Raw genomic sequence first — 25,262 nt, 5'->3', positions numbered from 1 at the left:
CTATTCAGCTCTGGTCTTTTCATCAAGAATACTTGAAAGTCCTCTGTTTCACTGAATGACCATTTTTTCCCCTGCAGGATTATACTCAGTTTTGCTGGGTAGGTGACTCTTGGTTGTAATCCTATCTCCTTTGCCCTCTGGAATATTATATTCCATGCCCTGCAGTCCCTTGATGTAGAAGCAGCTGAATCTTGTGTTATCCTGATTGTGTTTCCATAATACTTGAATTGTTTCTGGCTGCTTGTAATATTTTCTCCTTGACCTAGGAACTCTGGAATTTGACTACAATATTCCTAGGAGTTTTCCTTTGGGGATCTCTTTCAGGAGCATTTGCTCTCCCTCATATCTGGGAGAGCAAATGCACCTCCCAAATTACCTAAATATATCCAAGGAACCCATTTTTTTGGTTCCCAATTTGACTCAGAAAACATTTGTAAAGTGCCTACTATGTGTGGATGCTAGAAATACAAAAAGGAATAGCAATACAAACCCCATATGAGAATAGGGAGTAGTCCAGTTTGGCTGGAATATAAAGTACATAAAAGGGAATAATGTCCAATAGGCTAGGAATTTACATTCTTTTTTCTTTTCTTTTTTTTTTCTTTTTTTTTTCCTAGCTTTCGTTTGACCTACTTATTATTTTTTTTTTCTTTTAGGCAATTGGGGTTAAGTGACTTACCCAGGGTCACACAGCTAGTTAAGTATCAAGTGTTTGGTCTGAGGCTGGATTTGAACTCAGATCCTCCTAACTTCAGGGCCAGTCCTCTATCCACTGCGCCACCTAGCCGCCCCTAGGAATTTACATTCTTATAGGAGGAATTGTTCAGTCTTTTTAGTCATGTCCAACTCTTTGTGACCTCATTTGGGGTTTTCTTGGCAAAGATACTGGAGTAGTTTGCCATTTCCTTCTCCAGCTCATTTTATAGATGAGGAACTGAGGCAAACAGGGTTAAGTGACTTGCCCAGGGTTACACAGCTAGTAAGTATCTGAGACCAGATTTGAACTCAGGAAGATGAGTCATCCTGGCTCCAGGCCTGGCTCTCTATCCATTGTACCACCTAGCTGCTTGAGGAGGAATACACCATACAAACCAGTATAGTCCAGGGTAGAGTATATTATGGGCAAAGGAGAGAGCCAAAGTGTTCTAAGAAAATTTGAGGGCTAAGAAAATGCATTCAGGTGGAAGGGAATGAGAAATGTACCATGGAAGAACTGGCACCTTTGGTGTGCCTTAAATGAGGAGGACTTGTGGGTGAGCTGGAGGAATGAGGAAGAAGAATGTTCTGGGTCAGAGGGGGTTTCCTGAATTAATGAAATGCTCTTCTATCAGGTGGGAGCATGCAGAATGAGAGCAGGGTCTAGCTTGGCTGCAGGGCAGTCCCTGAGAAGGGAAATAAAGCTGCAAACTTATTTTGGAACTATTTTGAGCCTTACATGCCCATCTGAGTTGCTATTTTGTCCTAAAGTCAATAGAGAGCCACTGAGGATTTTTGAGCAGGGGAGGGATGTAGTCAGAGCTGTGCATTAGGAAAATAATTTCAAAGTGGTGCAAAAGAGGTATTAGAGAGAGGGAAGACAGGGAAACTAGGTATAAAGCTTATAAAACAGGCCAGAAGAAAAATGATGATGCAGGTTTGCATTGGGAGGGAAAGAATAAGCATTTATGAAGTGCCTACTATGTGCCACGAATTGTGCTTAGTGCTTTACAAATATTGTCTTATTTGATCAGCACAAAAACTCTGTGAAGTAGGAGCTATTATTAGCCTCATTTTACAGATGAGAAAATTGAGACAGAGGTTAAGTGACTTGTCCAAAGCCACATAGCTAATAAGTGTCTGAAGCAGGTTTTGAACTGAGGTCTTTCTGACTCCTGATATGTGCTCTATCCATTTCACCACCTAGCTGTCTCTAGGCTCTAGGCACCCCTGAGTGGTGACAGTGTGAATAAAGAAGGAACAGGAAAAAGAGAGAGGCAGCCCGAGGTAGAGACAAGCATGCAGGACTTGGAGTTAGGAGATCCTTGGGTTAGAATCCCAGCTCCAACACTTGTTAGCTATAATGTGAATTGGATTCTCTGTTAGTTTCTTCATCTGTAAAATGGGGGACCCATACCTGTAGTACTCATCTTTCAGGGTTATCATGAGCTTCAAAGAAGATAATGAGTCAAAAGGTCATTGCAAACTGAGAATGACACATTTTCATTGTTTCCACAGCATTGCAGTGTTTTGAATGTTTTGGCAAATATGGCAGGAAAGTTTGCCATTGGTGTTGCATTTGGCCTCATTTACCTGTATACGGCAGAACTGTATCCAACATTCATAAGGTGAGAGTTGGCGATTTAGCTTCCTGTTTTCCTGTTATCGTTGAATGTACATCATCTGATACTTCAAGGTGTGACTTGTTTGTGGGTGCTGCCTTCCCTGATGCAGATAGCGGCTCTCCACTATGCTTCAGAAGGTGAGCTGTGAGATTTATTATGACTAAAAATTTGTTATTCTCCCACACTGACCAAACTGATAATGAGCCTCTTGGCTTGTTGCCTAATGATGACAGATGACAGCCATCCAAGTTGCCAGGCCTAAACTCACAATCTTTTCAGTTGGTAAGTCACTCGATAGGGCATACCAGGGTTTGCACTCTGCTGATATAGTTACTGAGAACCCAAACTCACCTCCACTCCCCAACTAGTCATTGAAAGAGGACTTTACGGTACGTCACAGTTAGGCATCATTTGTTTAATTGGCTACTTAATAAACAGATGTCCCAGATATCTTCTATATAGAAAGAGAGCCTGAGGTCAAAGAAATTCTGGTGTACTGTAACTCTAAGGTTGTGATTATTGATTAGTCAGTAAACATTTATTAAGCACTTACTATGTGCCAGGCACTGTGATAAGTGCCAGCATTTATTAAACACCTACTATGTGCCAGGCACTGTGCTAAGTATCAACTATGGTTCATTGGCACTAAAAAACTAAAAAAAATTTTTGAAACACTTATTTTAAAAATCTCTTTTTAAAGAACTTTAAAACTCAATTGTCTTGGGCCTCTTCTAGCTTTAATTCCCAATATCCTATGACTGCCTCTATTTCTTATACCACAGGAGGCCTATTTTCTCATGATATATCACTGCTGTTCTTTTAATGTTTGACAAACTATGATCCTAAATGTAGAAACCTTTCTTATCTCGTGGGCTGTACAAAAACAGGTGGTGGCCTGCAGGGGATAATTGGCTATACTCCCTTCTACATGAAAGCAGAAACCAATGGTGCTATTTATTCCTTGTATTCTGAGGTCCTTAGGCCTCATTTGTGAACCTAGATATGACTATAGGTAGGAAAGAAGGTGGGAGAGATCTAAGCAACATGCCCAGTTATAGAGTACAAGGAAACCCATTCACATTTAATGAGATGAGACCTAATCCTGGGACACTTACAAATTCTAAAAGTTCTTTTTGTAGGGCATTTTCTATAATTCAGGGCAAGGAAGAATTCAGTCAATCTCCATTGGCTAAGGAGAAGAGGGATTGCCTTAAGCCACTAGTGTGGATGTGTGTCTCATAGTTGTGCTGTGTGGCCATAGGAGATGGTATGTTGGAATTGGAGACAGGAAGAGAAGAGGTTTGATTCCTGCCCTGACACTTAATTAGTTACATGACCATGGGCAAGCCACTTCATTTATCTCTTCAAGCCTCAGTTTTCTCATCTATAAAATGGGAATAATGAAAATATCTTCCTCATAGAGTTGTTATGAGGTCAGCTTTGTGATGTGCTTCGCAAACTTCAAAGCACCCCATCAACTAGCATTTATGAAGTGTCTATTAAAATGGCAGCTGGTATGAATTTTAATAAAATAGATGGTCTCTTTTCAACTAGAGGTACATCCTACTTCAAGAAAAAGTCAACAGGTGAACATTTGAACTTGTGAAACAGTACTATTTATTAGGGAGGGATGACTAACTTTATTTATTTTGTGAGGCAATTGAGGTTAAGTGACTTGCCCAGGGTCACACAGCTAGTGAGTATCATGTGTCTGAGGCCAGATTTGAACTCAGATCCTCTTGACTCTAGGGCCAGTGTTCTATCCACTGTGCCACCTAGCTACCCCTGGATAATTCACTTTAAAAGAAGCTTTCTTACTTTACAAAAAAATATATTGATGTTCTCTGTAGATAGTGGTCATATATTTAAAATACTACCTGACGTGAAAGAAAATCAGATTTATGTACAACTTTTCAGCTATTCACACTTGCATAAATTGAGGCATAATGCTATCTGTGACTCTCGTGGTTGCAAAACCTTATGCATTGACTTTGTTTCATATCTATATTCTTGAAAAATCTTATCTTAGAATTCCTTCTGAATTCATCTAATATTTCTCTTATGTCCTTTTCTCTACCAAAGAAATCCTCCTCCAGTGTCTTTCCAGAATGTGGAGGGTTCTCTTGATTCAATGTGGCTATGCTAACGGTGTGTGAATTCTGGAGAACCCTACCAAACCAGGGACACTTCAAGCATAGACCCATTGTTGGTCTACAGGCCACGGCCCAGGCTAGCTGAGTTCTGAATGGCTCATTGTCAGAAAGCCGGCCATTAGGTGATAAATATTTCTGACCACAGCAACTCTTAAAAAATCTCTTTTGAAGGTGTTGAGGGGACCATGAACTGTGTGGGTTGAGGGAAGTCCATGTATCAATGCAGTTTGGCCTGTGGACTCCTTCCACCCAGGAAATTGCAGCAATGTTCAAATATTCTTCCCAGTTTTCTGTCTTGTATCTGCCCCTTACTTCCTGTGCTGTTGCTTTCTTAACATTTTTTTTTTAACATTTTTAGGTCCCTTGCGGTAGGAAGTGGTAGCATGATGTGCCGTGTAGGAAGCGTGATTGCACCTTTCTGTGTTTACCTCTCAAGTGCGTGGATCTTCATGCCACAGGTATCAACTGACAGCATTTTATTGATAATGCTAATTTAGAATTTAACAATAGTAGTCAGTGAGATTCTAATAAGTGGATGGTTTAAAAAAACACTTTTTTTTAATGATTCTCTTTTCTTACTCCTAGAAATGATCATATCTTTTAAAAAAAGTTTTATTGGTGCCTGTTTTTATATCACAATAATTTTCAGATGTAGGCAAGCCTCCACACCCCCGTCCTCTGGAATTAAGTCTTCCCTTGTAATAAAAATAGATGAGCCAAAATGAGACAGTGACTACTTGTGAAAGCATATGTAGCAGGCTTCCCCCACAGTCCCTCACCAGTCTGCTAAGAGGAGGCAGGTAGCGTTCATTATTCTTTTGAGTCAAATTTGGTTAAACAATCATTTAAGTTTGGATTCCTTTTAGAGTTCTTAATATTTACATTATTATGATCATTGTGGGGGGCAGCAAGGTGGTGAAGTGGATAGAATGGCTTGGAATCAGGAGCACCTGAGTTCAAATCTGACCTTAGACACTTACTAGCTGTGTGATCCTGGGCAAGTCACTTAATCCCGTTTGCCTCAGTTTCCTCATCTGTAAAATGAATTGAAGAAGGAAATGGCAAACCACTCCAATATCTTTGCCAAAAAATCCCGAAATGGGGTCATGGAGAGTTAGGCACTACTGAAATGACTCAACAACTACAACAACGAATCATCGTGTCTATTATCGAAATGATCATCTCCTCATCACTTCATTAAGTCTGGAATCAGGGTCTATTCTAGGCAAATTGAATGGATTTGTTCTTTCTCACCTCCCTCTATCCATTGCCTTTCTCATGTTTTGTCACATCATAGCCAGAACAAATTCTCCTGTGATCAGACACTCTCATGCTTACCTTTCACCACCCAAGGCTAAGTATAGCCTTTGTATTTAATATGAAAGGTGTTATAGAGTTTGCCATGCTGTTACAAAGTCACAAAAAACAAGAATAGTATGGAAAATATACTTTGCCTCTGTCATTGAAACCAATCTGTTCTGTGGCTGAACCCTTCAGGGTCCAAGTTCTCACCTATTATTATCTGATAAACAAATCCTCTCAATGTCGGATGTGCCAAGAGGAGAGGTGGTTTTCTCTGAAGTAACAGGTATTTATTTTAACTCTAGTTTTCTGGAGACAACTGCTGCTATTGTCTAACCTAGCAGAGTCAGAGTGGTAGGGATTTTAGGCAGGTAAAAAAGGCATAATTAAGCAGGCTGGTCTTTCAGTGTTCCTCAAATTGGAATTTTTGTAGATAGCTACAAAGGGAGAAAGGAGCTGAAACTAGAATTAATAGATACTTTTAAATGATAGGAGGGAAATAACATTTAGAATGGAGAACATACCTGAAAGAGTTCAAAATCAATGAGGCAGCAAGCAGCAGGTTTATCATTGTATAAAACAGAACTGTAGACTCCACAGAACAGCTGGAAAACAAGCTCATCAAATTATTAAAAGCACCATAAAATATTCAGACTTAAATGATTAAAGTCAACAGGTTAAGACTTTTACTGACATCCCCCTCCCAATTTAAAAAAGCAAAAAATTTTTAATACTATGTTCCAGGAAATTGTTCAATAAAACTTTTTTGGAATGAACAGACTAATGACTAAATGTAAATAGAAAGGATTAACATAACTGACAAAGAAAATTGTTATTCAGTCATGTCTAACTCTTTGTGATCCCATTTGGGGTTTTCTTGGCAAAGATACTGTGGAGTGGTTGTTCAGGGTCACACAGCTAGTAAGAGTCTGAGGCCAGATTTGAACTCAGGAAGATTCATCTTCCTGACTTCAGGCCTGGCACTCTATCTACTGTGCCATCTGGCTGCCCTGACAAAGAAAATGGCAAGATTCAATTCTCCCAGGCAAGATAATAAGGTCATATATTTAAGAGTAGGAAAAAAAAAACCCCTCAGAAGTCATTCAGTCCAATGCCCCAGACTACCCTTTCCCCACCATTTTACAGATGAGGAAACTGACTCAAAGAAATTAAATGATTTGACCAACATCACATATAAATATAAAGTGGAGGAGCCAAGGTTTGAATCCAGTTTATAGTTAAATTTTAATACTCTAAAGAAAAGAACAAAAACTATGTAAGTTACCAAGAGAAATAACCATACCAAGGAACATCAATTTTGAAATTCTCAAAAAAGATGTAGGTTGATGAGAAAAAATACAATACATACAACATTGAAATGTAGTGGGGAATTTAATTTAATATAATTTATAGAGACTTGTTCAAACACTTTAGTGAAGTCTTTAAATAATTAAGCATTCAAATGCAAAACAAAAATTTTAAATAACTAATATTTCTCGAATTAACAAGAAATAGATGTTAATGAAAAATGTGACTGTTTTATATAAACAAAGAAAAAAGGGAAAAATAAGATGAGTACAAAGGTACATGAGAGAACAATTTCTAGGGAAAAAGAAAAGCTTCTGTCCTTGATAAAGGAGAAGTCTAAGTTAAAGAAACATACTAAGATATTACCAGTATAAAACAAGAATTTTGATTCTGGTTTAGGTTATTAATAACAACAAAAGTTTTTTGAATTGTTATCCAATTTATGACAAGGAAATAAAATGCCAGAAGGAAAGAAGAATCTAACAATTGCAATGCTAAATATAAAATGAGTTCTTTAGTAAAAAGAATGAATTCTAGAATGGCATAAAATAGAATCTAACAAATATGTTGTTTTCCACTTAAGTTAGAAAACTTTGTATTTAATATGAAAGGTGTTATAAAGTTTGCCATGCTGTTACAAAGTCACAAAAAACAAGAATGGTATGGAAAATAGCAAAATCAAATTTTAACCAGAAAGTATTAGGAAAGATAATCAAAAATATTATGTTATGCTGTAAGTTTATATTCAAATGAGAGAAAAATCTATTTACAATATGGATGTACCTAATAATTCTGCAGTAAAATTCATAAAAGAAAGGCTGAGGGTGTTATAAAAAGGAATAGCAAAAAAAAAAAAGTGAGAGATTTCAATACCCCATTATCAGAATAGGGCAAATCAAAAGAGAGGAAAAATAGAAAAAAATACAGTGCCCAACAGAGTACTAAGCTAGATAGGGGTGGAACCAAGATGGCAGAATACAGGCAGCAATCCAGCTGAACCCTCCCAACATTCCCCTCCAAACAACTTTAAAATAACTCACCAAATCAAATTTTGGAGTGGCAGAGCCAACAGAAGGTCAAAATGAGGCATATTCCCAGCTTGAGACAACTTAGGAGTCAGCAGGAAAGGTCTGTGACACCGATGTGGAAGCTGGCCCAGAGTATAGAAGCACTGCTTTGGGGGCCACTGTGAAAGCAGCAGCAGAAACTTTGGGAGCTCTCAGCCCAGAGACAGTAAGGGGGTCAGACAACTGGTCAGAAGGAGATTACAGGGGACCCTTTGCTGGCACTGGGTGCAACTGGTTCTGATTGGTGACTGTATTGCTCATATGCAATTCTGGGTCACAGATTTAGGGCCGAGAGTAGTGCTTCTGGTTGGTCACAAGGGTGCTGGGACCTTGGTCTCAGTTCCAAGGCAGAGAGGAGCACTAGTGCTTGGGACTGCAGGAGAGCAGGAGCCCTTCTTGGGTAAAGAGAAGAGCTGAGACCAGGAGAGAGCAGTGATTACACCTCTCCTCAAATCACACCACCTTGGATGTGAACTGAAAACATGCAAACTCTCGGAACTAGCTCCAAAAACAGCAACATGAAAAAGTCTGAAGCTTGGAACAGTAACTTCCCATCCCCAGGTGAGCAGAGATCAACTTTAACATAAAATTCAAAGTCAAGAAATAGGTTGGAAAAATGAGCAAATGACAAAAAAAGAACTTGACCATTAAAAAGCTACTATGGTGACAGGGAAGACTAAGATATAAACTCAGAAGACAATAATGTGAAAACTGCTGTGAACAGAACCTCAAAGAAAAATGCTAATTGGGCCCACACCCCACAAGAATTCCTGAGTTAAAAAAAGAGATAAGAGTGGTAGAGGAAAAACTGGGAAAAGAAATGGAGTAATGCAAAAAATATATACTAAAAAATGGCTTGGAAAAAGAGGCACAAAAAATAATGAAAAAACTAACACCTTAAGAAAACAGAATTGGCCTAATGGTAAAAGAGGCATAAAAATTCACTAAAGAAAAGTACTCCTTAAAAAATGGAATTAACAGGGCGGAGCCAAGATGGTAGAGGGAAAGCAGTAACTGTCTTGAGCTCTCTCCCAAAGCCCTCTAAATACCTAAAAAAATGGCTCTAAACAAATTCTAAAGCAGCAGAACCCACAAAAAGACAGAGTGAAACAAATTTCCAGTCAAAGACAGCCTGGATGGTTGATTGGAAAGGTATGTTGCACCAGGCGGGAGAAGAGCGCAGTTTTGCGTGGGCGCGCAGGCTGCAGCGACCCCGTAGCAGGCCTCAGAAGACTGAATGGCAGGCAGCCGTGGCAGTTTCCAGACTTCTCAACCCCTGAATGCCAAAGACAACTTAGAAGGTCAGTGGGAAAAGTCTGTGCCTGCTGTGAGAGAGGAGCTAGGTCTCAGCCGCAAGTCCTGAGCACGGCCCTCGGGGCAGTGACTGTTTCCTGAGCTTCCAACCCACAGACTGAGGGGGAATCGAGTGGCTGATCAGACGGGGAATCGAGTGGCTGATCAGAGGGGGATTGCAGGAATCTCTTTGCCAGTGCTGAGGCAGGAATCTCTTGCTTTACTGGTGCTTGGATCTGGGTCACAGTTCTGAGGGGCGGTCCTGGGGCAAGGAGGAATGCTGGTGCTGTGGAGCTTGTTGTGGTGGTGGAGAGAAAATACCTCACCCCTTATCATAGCACTTGGAAGAATTGAAAATTTACAGGTCCCTAGAAGTATCTCTGAAAACAGCTGTACAAACCCCTGAAGCTTGGGACAGTACACTCTTCACATTGGAAGCAGACTTTCACCTTAACAAAGAGTTTAAAACTCAAGTAATTGGCCGGGATCATGAGTAAGCAGCGCAAAAAGAGTCAGACTATATTATCTTACTTTGGTGACAAAGAAGATCAAAACATACAACCAGAAGAAGACAACAAAGCAAAAGCTCCTACATCCAAAGCCTCCAAGAAAAATATGAATCAGTCCCAGGCCTTGGAAGAGCACAAAAGGGATTGAGAAGCAAGTAAGAGAAGCAGAGGAAAAACTGAGAGTGATGCAAGAAAATCATGAAAAACAAGTCAACAGCTTGCTAAAGGAGACCCCAAAAAATACTGAAGAAAATAACACCTTAAAAAACAGCCTAAGCCAAATGGCAAAAGAGGTCCAAAAAGCCAATGAGGAGAAGAATGCCCTAAAGAGCAAAATTGGCCAAATGGAAAAGGAAGTCCAAAAGCTTACTGAAGAAAATACTTCCTTAAAAATTAGAATGGAGCAATTAGAAGCTAGTGACTTTATGAGAAATCAAGACACTGTAAAACAAATCCAAAAGAATGAAAAATTAGGAAACAATGTGAAATATCTCATTGGAAAAACAACTGACCTGGAAAATAGATCCAGGAGAGAGAATTTAAAAATTATTGGACTATCTGAAAGCCTTGATCAAAAAAAGAGCCTGGACATCATCTTTCAAGAAATTATCCAGGAAAACTGTCCTGATATTTTAGAATCAGAGGGCAAAATAGAAATTGAAAGAATCCACCGATCTCCTCCTGAAAGAGATTCCCAAAGGAAAACTCCTAGGAATATTGTAGCCAAATTCCAGAGTTCCCAGGTCAAGGAGAAAATATTACAAGCAGCCAGAAAGAAACAATTCAAGTATTGTGGAAACACAATCAGGATAACACAAGATTTAGCTGCTGCTACATTAAGGGACCACAGGGCATGGAATATAATATTCCAGAAGGCAAAGGAGATAGGATTACAACCAAGAATCACCTACCCAGCAAAACTGAGTGTAATCCTGCAGGGGAAAAAATGGTCATTCAGTGAAATAGAAGACTTTCAAGCATTTTTTGATGAAAAGACCAGAGTTGCATAGAAAATTTGATTTTCAAATACAAGACTCGAGTGGAGCATGAAGAGGTAAACAGGAAAGAGAAAATCATAAGAGATTTATTAAGGTTGAACTGTTTACATTCCTGCATGGAAAGATGATATTTGTAACTCATGAGACCTTTGTCAGTATTAGAGTAGTTGGAAGGGAAAAAATTATATGTATGTATATATAGATATAGATAGATAGATAGATAGATAGAGGGCACAGGGTGAGTTGAAAATGAAGGGGTCATAGCTGGAGAATAAAATTAAGGGGTGAGAGAGGAATATACTAGGAGAAGGAGAAATGGAGAGGTAGAACGTGGTAGATTATCCCACAAAAAAAAAAAAACAACAGAGAAGAAATAGCTCTTATAGTGGAGGGGAAACAGGGGAAGGTGAGAGGGAATAAGTGAATCTTATTCTCATAGGCTTTGACTTAAGGAAGGAATAACATACACACTCAATTGGGTGTGGAAATCTGTCTTACCCTACAGGAAAATAGGGAGGGGAAGGGGACAAGAGAGTAGAGGAATGATAGAGAGGAGGGCAGATGGGGAAAGGGAGTAATCAGAAGCAAATACTTCTGAGGGTCAAAAGGAAGAATAGAATTAATAGATGGGCAGGATAAGATTAAGGGAAATAGAGTTAGTTTTTCACAGCATGTCTACTATGGAAGTGTTTTGCATAAATGCACATATATAACCTATATTTAGTTGCTTGCCTTATCAATGAGGGTGGGTGGGGAGGGAGGAAGGGAGAAAATTTGGAACCCAAAGTTTTAAAAACACATGTTTAAAAAAAAGTTTTCACATGCAACTGGGAAATAAGAAATACAGGAAATGGGGTACAGAAATCCATCCTGCCCTATAGGAAAATTGAAGGGGAAGGGGATAAGAGAAGCAGGGGGGGAGAGATAGAAGGGAAGGCAGACTAGGGGAAGGGGTATTCAGAATGCATGCCATCTTGGGGTGGGGGGAGGGGTGAGATGGGGTGAAAATTTGGAACTCAAAATCTTGTGGAAGTAAATGTTGAAAACAAAAAAAAAATAAACAAATTAGATGATCTCCAAAGTAAAAAAAAAATGGAATTAACTAAATGGAAAAATAAGAACCAGGAAAATAATTTACATAATAATCATAATAGTGTAAAGGAAAATAACATAGAAAGATTCCAGAATTTTGATCAAAGCAGTGACCATGACTTCAGAGAAATTGATAGTTAAACATACTTCCCATTCAATAGGTGTACACGGAGGCATATATTTTTAGACATGGCCAATACTTGACCATACTTATTTGTTACAAGGAAGAGTTCTACTGTGCAGTACAGGGAGCAGTAAACCATTGGGAAATTAAAATTATGTTAAAAAAAAAAGCATCAGAGAAACTTTTTTTAAAGGAAGGCTCAATGAGGAGGGTGAGAGGATACAATGGGAAATGTAGAGAGTATGGAAACAAAAGCTATCAATGAAATTGATTTTTTCAATAAAAGAAGGTTCTTTATAAACTATCAAAAACAAACAAACAAACTAGATGCAGTTGCTGTATGGAGAGAGCTTAATGGGGAGAAAAAAGAGTATAGGTTTTTCTAAGAACAAATGGAGTATCCAGAAACATTGATAACATACTGATTCAAAAAGAAGTAGAGGTAGATATGGAAAAGAAGAGATTGTACACATTATGTTTACAGATCAGAATGCAATAAAGTTAACGGCAAATAATTATATAATGCATGAAAGGAGTAAGCCCATATGTAACCAAGGTAATTTTATCAAATCTTAATAATATAAAATTAAGAATATTTAATATAAAATAGAAACATATCTCCTGAGTAAAAGAAGAAAGTATGAGAATAATAATGTCATCACATAAAAGATTATTATAATACAGACAAGACATTTCAAATCCCATGGGATGCAGCAAAAACAGTACTCAGAAGCAAATTTAAGCCCTGTCAAGATCAAAAAGTTGAATCTATACTTCAAAAAAACCTAGAAAATGAACAAAGCAATATACTAACAGAAAAAGAGAAATAAAATAAGATAGAACAGAATTTAACCAATTGAAATAAGCAAATTCAAATGATAAATCCAAAAACTTTATAAAAAGAGAAGAGAGTTTAGTCCAAATGGTTAAAATGAATAGGAAAAAGAAGAGTTCATAAGAGCAAAGAAATCAAGAAAATTATCAGAAATTACTACACATAGCTCTGACCTATAAACTAAAAGAATCTAAAAGAAATCAATAATGACTTAGAAAGATATAAAATACAAATATTAGCAAAACAAGAAGTCGAAAATATAAATGGACATATCTGAGTAGACATTGATATAGTGCTTGTCCTGCAAAAAAAGGCACGGGGTTCAGACAGATTCACATGCAAATTTCACCAAACTTTAAAAGAACAAGTAACTCCTATAGCATAGGACCTATACTCTAGTATAGAGACTGTTTTATTATGGAGAGAAAGATTGTAGACTAGCAATTTCCTTTGGCAAGGCAAATATGGTTTTGATCACGAAGCCTGACAAGACAAGGCTAAGAGAGAAATTGATGGACCACTATGACTAATGAATATTAATGCAAAGATATTAAAATGCCCCAAAATAGAATACAGCAGTACATAAAAAATTAACCATCATGAGTAAGAAGTATTTATAACTGGAGTGCAAGGATGGCTTACTAGCAAGGGAAAGATTCATGTAAGAAATCTTATCAAAAGAGAAAAATAAGAAGACTATGTAATTTTATAATTAGATACAGAGAAAGCTTTTGATAAAATATAACATGGGGGGGATAGTTAGGAAAGCCTTCTTGTAGAAGGTGAGATTTTAGTTGGAATTTGAAGGAAGCCTGGAAAGCCAGAAAGGAGATGGGGATGAGGAGGGACAATGTTCCAGGTAATGAAAATGCTCTGAGAGGGGTGATGTCCTGTGGAAGAAACAGCAAGGCCAGTGTCATTGGATGGAATATTTAGTGGAGGGGAGTGATGTGTTAGAAGACTGGAAAAATAGGAGGAGATAAGGTTATGAAAGAGAACTTACTAAGCAGAGGACAGGGTATCCCAAAATCTCAGTGCGGTTTTAAACTTTGTTGTTGTTTAGTTGTTTCCAACTCTTTGTGACCCCATTTGACATTTTCTTGGCAAAGATACTGGAGTGGTTTGCCATTTCCTTCTCCAGCTCATTTTACAGAAGAGGCAAACAGGGTTAAGTGTCTTGCCCAGGGTCACACAGCTGCTAAGTGTCTGAGGCCAGATTTGAATTCAGGTGTTCTTAACTCTAGTTCTGTTGCTCTATCTGCTGCACAATCTAGCTACCTACACTTTAATGAAGCTTAACTGTCTAATCTTGGAGGTAATAGGAAGCCACTGGAGTTTCTTGAATAGGGGTATGGGGTCATATGATCAGACCTATGCTTTCACTTTGATAGCTGAATAGAGAATGGACTAGAATGGGTAGAGACTCAAAGCAGGGAGATCAATCAGTAGACTATTGCAATAGTTTAGGTATGAGGTGCAGAGGGCCTGGACCAGGGTAGTGTCAGAGTCAGAGGAGACAAAGCGACGTATACAAGAGATGTAGAATCAACAGGACTTGGCACCAGAGTGGACGTGGGGGGAAGGGGGAGAGAGGGAGTGAGAAGGATGACACCTAGGTTGTGAGTCTGGGTCACTGTGTGCATGGTGGTACCCTTAATAGTAATAGGGAGGTTTGGGAGAGGGGGGGATTTTTTTTGGGGGGGGAGGAAGATAATGATTTTAGTTTGGAAATGTTGAATTTGAAATGTCTGTGCAACATCCAGTTTAAGATGTCCAGCAAGAAGTTGGAGATATGAGGCTGGAGGTTAGGGCTGTAAAAGAACTGAGCATCATCTGCATATGAGTGATCATTGAAACCACGTGAGGTTAGGAGCTCACCAAATGAAACAGTATAGAGGGAGAAGAGAAAAGGATCCAGCACAGAACCTTGGGGGACCCCCCCATGGCTGTTGGTAAAATGACCTGGATAAAAATCCAGTAAAAGAGACTTAGAAGAAACAGTTGGGTAGGCTGGAGGAAAGAGAGCAGTACCATGAAAACCTAGCAGGGGTGGGGAGCCTGTGGTCTCAAGGCCACATGGGCCCTCTAGGCCCTCAAGTGCGACCTTTGACTGAACCCAAACTTCAAAGGATTTGTTCTGTGAAGTCAAAGGGCCACACTTGAGGACCTAGAGGGCCACATGTGACCTGGAGGCTGCAGGTTCCCCACCCCTGACAGAGAAGAGAGCGTCAGAGAGAAAAGAGTCATTGATATTGTGCCTGTTTTCCCACAGCTTTTCCCACATTTGTCGTTTTTCAGTTTTGTCATCTTTGCCTGTCTGATGAGTATGAAGTAGATCCTCATAGTTGCTTTCATTTCTATTTCTCTAATTATTAGTGATTTATAGTGGTAGGTTAGATATAATGAGTTCAGTGAGTGGCAGAGGGCCATGTTGAAATTGTGGTGACTTGAGAGGGGAATTTCAAGGCCTTTAGCCCTTCATAAAATAGGGACTGGGCAGCCCCAGGGAGGAGAAGATGTTTGTCCCAGGTTAGGAGGTTTCTATCAGTGCAGCAAGATCTGCCCCAAACTAGAAGTGGGAAACAAGGGAAGGCCAGGAAGGTCCATGAAGGTCCATTTCTTCCTGGATATGCATCTGCTTCCCCCCTGTCCCTGAGACTTTTCTTTCATTTGAAGCTTTGCCCTCCTAAACTGTTGAAATTTTCCCACCAGGAAGAGGAAACAGGGTAATCTTCAGTCCAGGGTATGCCAGGAAGGATTGAAGGCCCCTCTCACTGCTTAGCCACTTGTCATTTATCATTAGACTAATCACTGCTATATTTATTGGAAGGGTCAGTTGTCTGTGCCCTCAAGGTGACTATATATGAACAACGTGGCTAAAAAGGCAGGATTAGGGGTCAGGAGACCTGTTTCCTAGTCCCTGCTCTGACATTAACTCTGGGTTTATTTCCTTCTCTGTAAAATGAGGGAGTTGGCCCAAGCATTCTCTGAGGTCCCTTTCAATTCTAATGAGCTGTGAGTTTCTGAGATTTAGGCTCCATTTGACTCTACCCCAAATCAGCCTCTGTTTCAGTAAAGCTTTATTGAACCTTCGAGTACCTTGGCCAAGTTACCTCCTCTCTTGGGGGCCTCATTTCCTCTTCTGTAAAATCCAAGGGTTGAACTAGATAATCCCTCAGGTTCCATGGCTTTAACATGCTACTTTGAGGTTCTGAGGGTGAGAGTTTAGATTGGGCTTCAAACTCTCTTTCAGTCCCTTCCCCAAAGGCATCTACCCTTAGTCATGGTAAATGGTAAAGGATACCATTCTCCTCCCTCCTGCACATACAAACCCAACACACACACAGCGATCAGGTGTGCCAAGCATAAAAAAGCAACTGCTGTTAGCACCTGGTTATCAAGAAAAATTGGTTTCAATAGGAATCTAAATAGGAATCTGTCAAATATGCCTTAATTCTCCAGGGCACACCTTGTTGTATCTAGTAGTTTCTGCACCCCACCCCCCTCTACCCCTCCCTGGTGGAACCTGCAGGATCACATAACAGTGCCTTGCCTTCTGCTTTTCTGTGGCAGGTTTTGCAGGGTTTGCCCCAAGTAGAAAAAAAAAAATCCGTGTTTTTAGTTCTGTTGAAGAAGTAACTGAGGCAGCTAGAGGAAAGAGAGCAGTACCTGGAGTCAGAAAGACTCATCTTTCTGAGTTCAAATCTGGCCTCAGACCTTTACTAGCTGTGTGACCTTGGGCAAGTCACTTATCCCTACTTTCCTCAGTTTCCTTACCTGTAAAATGAACTGGAGAAGGAAATGGCAAACCTCTCCAGTATCTTTGTCAAGAAAACCCCAAATTAGGGTCACCAAGAGTCAGGACACAACTGAAACAACTGAACAGCAAGAAGCATTCAAGAAAAACATTGGATATTTCAGAGTCTGACTTCATTTGGTCCAGCCCTTCAGAAGGATTAGCTTGGCATTTGCTCTCCCTCACTGTTAAGACTTGTCCCAAACTCCTGAAAGGTGCTTTGTGCTGATGGTGCAGGAATTGCAGTGGAATTCTCTGCCTCTTTCTGCTGGTATGGAAGGAGGAGAAAACAGTGCCTTCTTGGGGCACAGTGGTTTTGACCTGTCCCTTTGTAGAAATTCTCAAAATGACCACCTCTCTAGTCACTGAACCCTCTAGCTGTCTCAGTTGCTTCTTCAACAGAGCTAAAAGCTCTGATTTTTTTTTTCATTTGGGGCAAACACTGCAAAACCTCACTATAGGAAAGCAGATAGCAAGGCACTCTTATATGATCCTACAGATGCAAAGAGGTGTAGAAGCCTCTAGACACTACAAAGCGTGTGCTGGAGAATCCAGCCATTTGGCAGATTCCTATTAAAATCAATTTTTCATGATAATCAGGTGTTAATGGCAGTTGCTGCTTTATGCTTGGCACATCTGGCATTAGAGAAGCCTGATTGCTGTGTGGGTTGGGTCTGTATGTGGGGGTTAATTCTCAAGTTTCTTAAATTCAAATGGATCCTTAATTAAAAGTTGAAATATCCTGTTAGTTATAGGCGTGATCCCTCCTCTACCTCAATGTTTTGTTTTAAAAGCTGTGTGGTTTATAATCAATTATTTTTCAGTACCCACAAGGCTAAAAGTTGCAGAGAAGGTCCTGACCTTCATTGCTGGAGTTAGTTTCCTGATGCAAAAGTTTATATACCAGTGAAATCAGGTGTCTAATCCCTGTCCCTCTCTATACATGTACACATATGTACATGCACATTTTTTTTCCCTTCCAATCAGATGTCATTCTACGGTTAGCCTATATTTGGAAAAAGTAGGTTTTTTTGAAAGTGGGGGGGAATCTCAACTATCTCTCTATCTATTTATCTATCTACACACATGTTTATAAGTAGTGTATATTTTTCCAATCACATGAAAAGATAATTTTCAACATTCATTTTTTTTTTTTTTGGTGAGGCAATTGGGGTTAAGTGACTTGCCCAGGGTCAAACAGCTAGTGCGGGTCAAGTGTCTGAGGCTGGATTTGAACTCAAGTCCTCTCAACTCCAAGGCTGGAGCTCTATCCACTGTGCCACCTAGCTGCCCCTCCAACGTTCATTTTTATAAGATTTTGAGTTCCAAATTTTTCTCCTTCCCTCCCTCCCCCTTTTTCCAAGACAGTAAGCAATCTGATATAATCAACCTAATATATTTTTAAACAATACCTTTGTGTAATTGAGCATGCTTTCTTTGGCCAGTTAATGCAACTCAAGTAACTTAGGTTTTATGCTTTATTTTGATTTTTTTAAAAAGTGAAATTTGTACAATAATAATGCAAATTTTCTTATGAAGTTTATGTGTGGCTGACATAATGCCCAAGGAGGCAGTAGTTTCTTTTTAAGGGCTGTGAGAATATGTACTTCCATTCTATTGATAGGTAATAGGAAATCACTGAATTGGAGTGAGGGGTGGGGGAGGTTGTTTTGAATGACTTCTGGATTCCTTCAAGCTTTAAATCAATGATCTCATAAGTATTGCTAAGTCTTTTATAAAGTCTCCTTATCTGTGAACTATACATTTTCATGTATAGGGGTTCTTGTGAAAGAGCATTGGTTCTGGAGTCAGAAGAGCTAGGTCAAACCCTGCATCTGATGCTACCTTAGACAAGTCATTTAACTCCTCTGAGCCTCAGTCTCCCCAGTTTTGGGGGTTGGTCTATATGGCTCCCAGGTCCTCTCCATTGCTAGGTCAGTTAAACACTGACCCAAAAGAGAACAGGTTAAAGAGATAGGTTCCATATTTCCCATGGAAAAAAAGTTTCATGGTAGGGCCTGGCTTATTTTAAATAATAACAAAAATAGAAGGCAGCATGGCTTAGTGGATGTGGTCTTGGAGCTGGGTTAGACCTGAGTTCAAGTCCTGCCTGTGCCTTCATGATACTGGGTAATTCACTTAACTGCTCAGTACTCTTGGCCAGAGATGTCAAGTATGCAGCCAGTAACACTCCTGGGTATGTTAAAATGTAATTGGAAAATATTTAATGGAATACAAATACAGTACAACAGATAATTTTAATTTGTGGGTTAAGTCAACATATGCCTTCAGGGATCTGTTTCTGTTTGAATTGACACCACTATGTTAGGCAACTCTACCTCAATTGGCTGATCTGTATTGATAGAGGGAGCTTCCCTTAAGGGAATTTCTTGTACCAATAAAATCACAGGTGCAGTGCTGTTCCCTAATAGTAAAGAAGAGCAAACCTTCCCTTCCCAGCAAATATAAAGCTCCGCCCACCATGAATGTTCAGTGTAGACTGATTGACTGTTTTGCCTGTTGCTGAGAGGTATGTCTCACAGTCAGTTCTAAATTTATCCTTCTAATTTAACTCATCCAGGTCATTAAAAAAAGTTTTATTCTTAGGAATTAAGAAATCCTATCTCCCTCCCTCTTCTAATCAATATATAATGTTCCTTTCTTTTATTGAATGCATCAGTTCTTTTTCAAATTTGAAATCAAGGATATTGGAAGGATGAGAAATGTTAAAGTACTCTATAAATGTGAATTATTAATACATCAGGTCAGATTTCTATTTTCATGTTCAGCTTGAGTTGAAAAGTCAAAATCCACACTGAACATTTGTAGGGAAATGGTTCCACACTGCCCCCTAGTGTGTTGCTCAGTGATAAACTGCAGTGACCCCAAGATCTTCCAGATCCTTAGTGTACCACCTACCCAGAAATCTGGTGGGTTTGAAGGAAACACTCTCACAGTTGTAAAAATCATAGCAAAGTAGGACAACATCTTCATCTCCTTCTGAAATAAATTCCAAAGCTCTTTTTCCCTCTCTTGGAAAGACCTATTTATCCTTTATTTTATCTTTATCTGTGGCCTTGAGGCTACATACGGCCTTCTAGGTCCTTGGGTGCGGCCTTTTGACTGAGTCCAAGTTTTACAGAACAAATCCTTTTATTAAGGGGATTAATCAAGGGCAGCCCTTAATAAAAGGATTTGTTCTGTAAAACTTGGACTCAGTCAAAGGGCTGCACTTGAGGACCTAGAAGGCCACAGGTTCCCCACCCCTGGCACTTGGTAGGTATTTATTAAATGCCCGTCGATTGATTTGTTGATGACCTGTGAATTTATTTTATTTTTTCTAGTTGCTGGTTGGTATTATAGCCTTTCTGACTGGAATGTTAACGCTGATGCTCCCTGAAACTCTCGGGAAACCTTTGACCAACACTTGGGAGGAAGCTGAAGAACTAGGAGTGAAGAGAGCCATTCCTTCTGCCAAACTGATTCCTCCAATAAATAGTATGGACTCAGGGAAAATAGAGATGGTTCATCAAGGGACAGCTGGTGCTCACGGATAGGAGTGTTTTACATGTTAGCTATCATTTGAAAAATCATTAACCACGAATGCCATTTTATTAGAACTCCTTTCCTATGTATTTGTATTCACCCTTTTTAATTTTATAAGGAATTTTGGAAACTATTTTCTATGAATAAATAAATTTTATAAAAACAATGTCCTGCTTGCTAATAGATTAAACACATGCAAACACTTCCAGTTTGTTTCTTTAATCGATTTATTGCTAATAGGAAGGGGATATATTTTCCCTTTGTAATTTTTTCCTCCATTTCTCCTTCTTTACTTTTTGAGCTTTAAAAATTCTTAAATGCTTTCTCAGATAACAAATTCATTTTGTGGATGGATTGAAAGCAATAATAATAATGTAATAATACTAATTAGCACTTAAATAGCATCTTTAGGTTTACAAAGTGCTTTACAAATATTATCTCATTTTTGTCCTCACAACAATCCTCAGAGGTTGTCATCCCCATTTTACAGATTAGGAAACTGAGGCCAAAAAAAGAGGTTAAATACCTTACCCAGGGTCACATAGCCAGCTCAGTGTTGAGGTGTTAGAGTGGCAGGCCTGGAGTCAGGAAGACTCATCTTCTTAAGTTCAAATCTGGCCTCAGAAACTTACTCAACTATGTGACCCTGGGCAAGTCACTTGATCCTGTTTGCCTCAGCTTCCCCATCTGAAAGAATGAGCTGGAGAAGGAAATGGCAAACCTCCACTCCAAGAAAACCCCAAATGGAGTCATGAAGAGGACACAACTGAAATAACAGTTTTTTCCTAAGGAAATGTAAATGCAGATGGCAGAAAAACACCAACAGGGTCACACATATCTGAGGTTGGAATTGAACTCAGGTCTTCCTGACTCCCCTAGAACAAGTTGTTTGGCTGTTTAACAGAGAATCAACAGAGAATCAAATATGACAGGTCCCCTTGTTTTAAGTCCAGTCTGGGTGATCTGATCCTCACGCTATGCTTGTGGTTTTCTAGTCCTCTGGGTGGTTTGATTTTTGAATTTGAAAGCCCTATTCTGTGATTTTTATCATATAATTAATGACTGAGTGAACTCGCCAATTCTCCCTTTGTCTTCCAGCCAGGTTTGCCCCATGAGTCTCCTTCACATGCCAAGTTCCCTTTGAAGTTGGTGACAATTTAGCGCTTCAAAGATCTCTGCAAGTTTGCACTGCAAAGTCAGAGTTTGAGGTCAGCATGCTGACTGAACTAATGTCAATTTGAATATTTCTAAGGGCTTTTGTTCTTAGCAATTTGCATGAAGATGTCATTCCTTTTTCATGACATGTTTTTCTTTTTCTTCTTTCATCACTTCTGGCTAGATTTTAAAACTTACATTACCATCCTAACCCTTTCAATTCCATCATAACTATCATTGCATTCTAATCTTTTTTGCTAGGATTGATGTGCACATTTTCTCCCAGGTGTATTTATTTGTAGCTACTGGTAGTTTTCTTGATCATCAGGAACTGATTCTTTTATCTTTAGCTAATTGAATAGAGAGACAAAGCTATTAGTTATATTCTAAGTGAAGTAGAGGGTTAAAAAGTTATGTGACCCATTTGTTGTCTGGGAAAATCAGGTGTTCATGCTACTGAGAAAAAAATGGTGGCTTTTTTAAACTTCATCAGCACTGCGTTGTTTATGCATTAAGCACAGTAGAACCTTCATGGTTTTTTTTTCCTTCTTTTTAAAATTTATTTATTTTTAGTTTTCAACATTCACTTCCATAAGCTTTTTTTTTGTTTTTAGTGAGACAATTGGGGTTAAGTGATTTGCCCAGGGTCACACAGCTAGTAAGTATCAAGTGTCTGAGGCTGAATTTGAACTCAGGTCCTCCTGACTCCAGGGCTGGTGCTCTATCCACTGTACCACCTAACTGCTCCCCATAAGCTTTTGAGTTTTAAATTTTCTCCTCTTTCCTTCCCGCCCACCTCCCCAAGATGGTGTGCAATCTGATATAGGCTCTACATGTACATTCATATCAAACATCTTTTCACATTAGTCATGTTGTAAAGAAGAATTAGAACCAATGGGAGGAACCATGAGAAACAAGAAACAAAACAAAACAACAACAAAAGAGAGCACATAGTAATGCTCCGATCTGCATTCAGACTCCATAGTCCTTTCCCCGGACATAGGCAGCATTTTCCATCGTGAGTCTTTTGGAGTTGTCTTAGATCCTTGCATTGCTGAGTCTATTAAAGTTAGTCATCGCACAGTGTTGCTGTTATTGTGTACAATGTTCTCCTGTTTCTGCTAACTTCATTCAGCATCAGTTCATGTAAGTTTTTCCATGTGAACCTTCATGTTTAGGTACTGCTTTTCCCTAAGCATCCCTGTAAGATAGGTAGTACAAATATATTATTATCTCCATGTTTATGGATAGAAGAACTGAGACTTAGGTAGATTAAGTGACTTGTCCAGGTTTGTACTGCAAGCATTGTTACTAGGGCTCAATTCTATGTATTCTGGGACCAAGACTAGTATTGCTTTTACATGATTGGCTTTCCTGGGAAAATGCTGAATTCTCCATTTCTCCATTTCATTTAAACTTTAAAAAATTAGTTTCTCCTACCAGGAATGCAAATGAAAAAGGTAAGGTTTCCTTTTGCTGTTCTCCTATTTCTACTTTTTTTAAAAACTCTTTCATTTTTCCTTCATTATCAGTCTATTTTTGATTTTCACTGTTCTATGTCCTTTGTCAGTCTTACTACCCTGACAAGAAACATCTCACTATTGGTCACCTTTCATCATCTCATTGACTTCCATTTAATCTGAAGCAGTAGGCTGGGAAAAGGACAACTGACAAATCATCTGCTCTTCAGAGGAGATCTGCCATCATTTTTTTGGTGATCTGGTTCAACTGGACACTCTTAAGCCTACAAGGATGTAATCCTAAAGGCCCTGAGAGTGTCCTGACCTGATAGGGAGTTACTCAGGTGACATGGGCATGGTCTCAAAGTCATAGCAAAACTATAATGGCCAAGTACAGTTAGGGGTGAGGTGGGGCTTGGTAGCTGCGACATTTTGTTCATGGTGTGATCAACATTTTATTGATATCCTGTTCTTTATTGGACACTTTGATACTAAATTCATTGGGTAGAAATAAGAAGAGATGGTATAGTGAATAGACTGCTGATGTACATAGAATCAGAAGGACCTGGGTGTAAGTCCCAACTCTTGACATTTCCAAACTGGAAGACCCAGGAAAAGTCTCTACATCAGCAGGCCTTAGGCAACATTCTGAAACAGTAAGTTGTAGGAAGCAGCTAGGTGGCATAGCGGATAGAGTACCAGCCCTGGAGTTAGGAGATCCTGAGTTCAAATCTGGCATCAGACACATGATACTCATTAGCTGTGTGACCCTGGACAAGTCACTTAACCCCGATTGCCTCACAAAAAAAAAAAAGAACAGTAAGTTATAGATGAGTTGAGATCTTCCTAGGTGGGGGTCCCATAAACATATCACAAAAAATTATGTGTAGCTATTCTCTTAACTGTTTCAAACTTAAAATATGTGTGTGTGTGTGTGTATATAAAACATACACATACAATACACATGTACATATACATATATACACACATATGTCTATCACATAGACATAAACACACATATTTCCATTTGGAGGTCCAGACCTGTGATTTCATTAGTGCAGGAAATTCATTTGGAAACTTCTTTTGCTAATACAGATCATCTTATCTGTAACTTAGTCTCACAAAGTTGCTTGAGTCACAAGAATTTAAGTGACTTACATGAGTAAGTGACTTACATGGTTATAAATCTGTTATGTGTCAGAGATATGGGTTGAACCAAGGTCTTTCTGACTTTAAGGCCAGCCCTCTATACACAGTGCCATGTTGCTTCTCTCTCGATGTTATATTTCAAGTTCAGAAAATCCTTATGTTTATGTGAACCTGTCCTTTTTAAAATAAAAGACTTGAGAAATGGAAATGTTGAGCTATTTTTAAAAATGTATACACACATTTAGACATTTAGACATGCACATACACATACATATATATTATATACACAAGGGCAGCTAGGTGGTGCAGTGGATAAAGTGTCAGGCCTGAAGTCAGGAAGATTCATCTTCCTGGGTTCAAATCTGGCCTCAGACACTTACTAGTTGTGTGACTCTGGGGAAGTCATTTAACCCTGTTTGCCTCAGTTTCCTCTTCTGTAAAATGAGCTGGAGAAGGAAATGGCAAACCTCTCTAGTATTTTTGATGAGAAAACCCCAAATGGGGTCATGAAGAGTCAGACATGACTGAAATGACTGAATAACAACAAATACATATACATGTATAAACTTCATCCTTTCTTAGTGTTGTGATTTCCTTGGTGTGGATACTCCTTCAGTTGATGCAGACTGCAATCCCCCTATGCCTTAGGTGACAATATTGAATAGTGCTGTAGCTGAAAAAATGCCCGATCCTTCTGATAACTTGCTGAGTTCCTTTGAATTTAGTGAAGTGGGTCAACAATAGTCATATTGTCCATCACTGAGCACTGCCAGGACTTGCCTGGCATCAGAGTGGGATTTTAGTGAAGGGATTATGTGTTATATACGCACATACATGTCTATTTTATTTTATTTTATTTATTTTTTGCGAGGCAATTGGGGTTAAGTGACCTGCCCAGGGTCATACAGCTAGCAAGTGTCAAGTGTCTGAGGCTGGATTTGAACTCAGGTCCTCCTAACTCCAGAGTCTGTGCTCAATCCATTGTGCCACCTACCTGCCCCGCACATGTGTATTTTATATGAAACAAAAAAGTAAAAAGCAATTTTTTTTCAATAGCAAGTGTTCTTAACTTGGGATATATGTGTATGTGAACTTTTTTTTTTAACTTAATAACTTTCAATAGAATTAGTTTCCTTCATAACCCTTTGCTTTTT

At 39.1% G+C, this 25,262-nt stretch overlaps 1 protein-coding gene across 1 annotated transcript in view; it reads left to right on the top strand.

Moving 5' to 3' along the window:
- The window catches only part of SLC22A16 (solute carrier family 22 member 16), a 64,867-nt gene extending 44,403 nt beyond the window's left edge, over positions 1 to 20,464 (top strand). Inside the window, exons 6-8 of the mRNA XM_027856290.1 lie at positions 2,215 to 2,324; positions 4,833 to 4,932; positions 20,143 to 20,464. Of these exons, the coding sequence (XP_027712091.1) occupies positions 2,215 to 2,324; positions 4,833 to 4,932; positions 20,143 to 20,355 (423 nt within the window). The 3' untranslated portion in view covers positions 20,356 to 20,464. The remainder of the gene's footprint in view (positions 1 to 2,214; positions 2,325 to 4,832; positions 4,933 to 20,142) is intronic.
- The last annotated feature ends 4,798 nt before the right edge of the window (positions 20,465 to 25,262 follow it).

Source organism: Vombatus ursinus, unplaced genomic scaffold, assembly GCF_900497805.2.
Source record: "Vombatus ursinus unplaced genomic scaffold, bare-nosed wombat genome assembly UNPS02000582.1, whole genome shotgun sequence".
Taxonomy (NCBI): domain Eukaryota; kingdom Metazoa; phylum Chordata; class Mammalia; order Diprotodontia; family Vombatidae; genus Vombatus; species Vombatus ursinus.
This window is presented reverse-complemented; position numbering and strand designations above follow the sequence as displayed.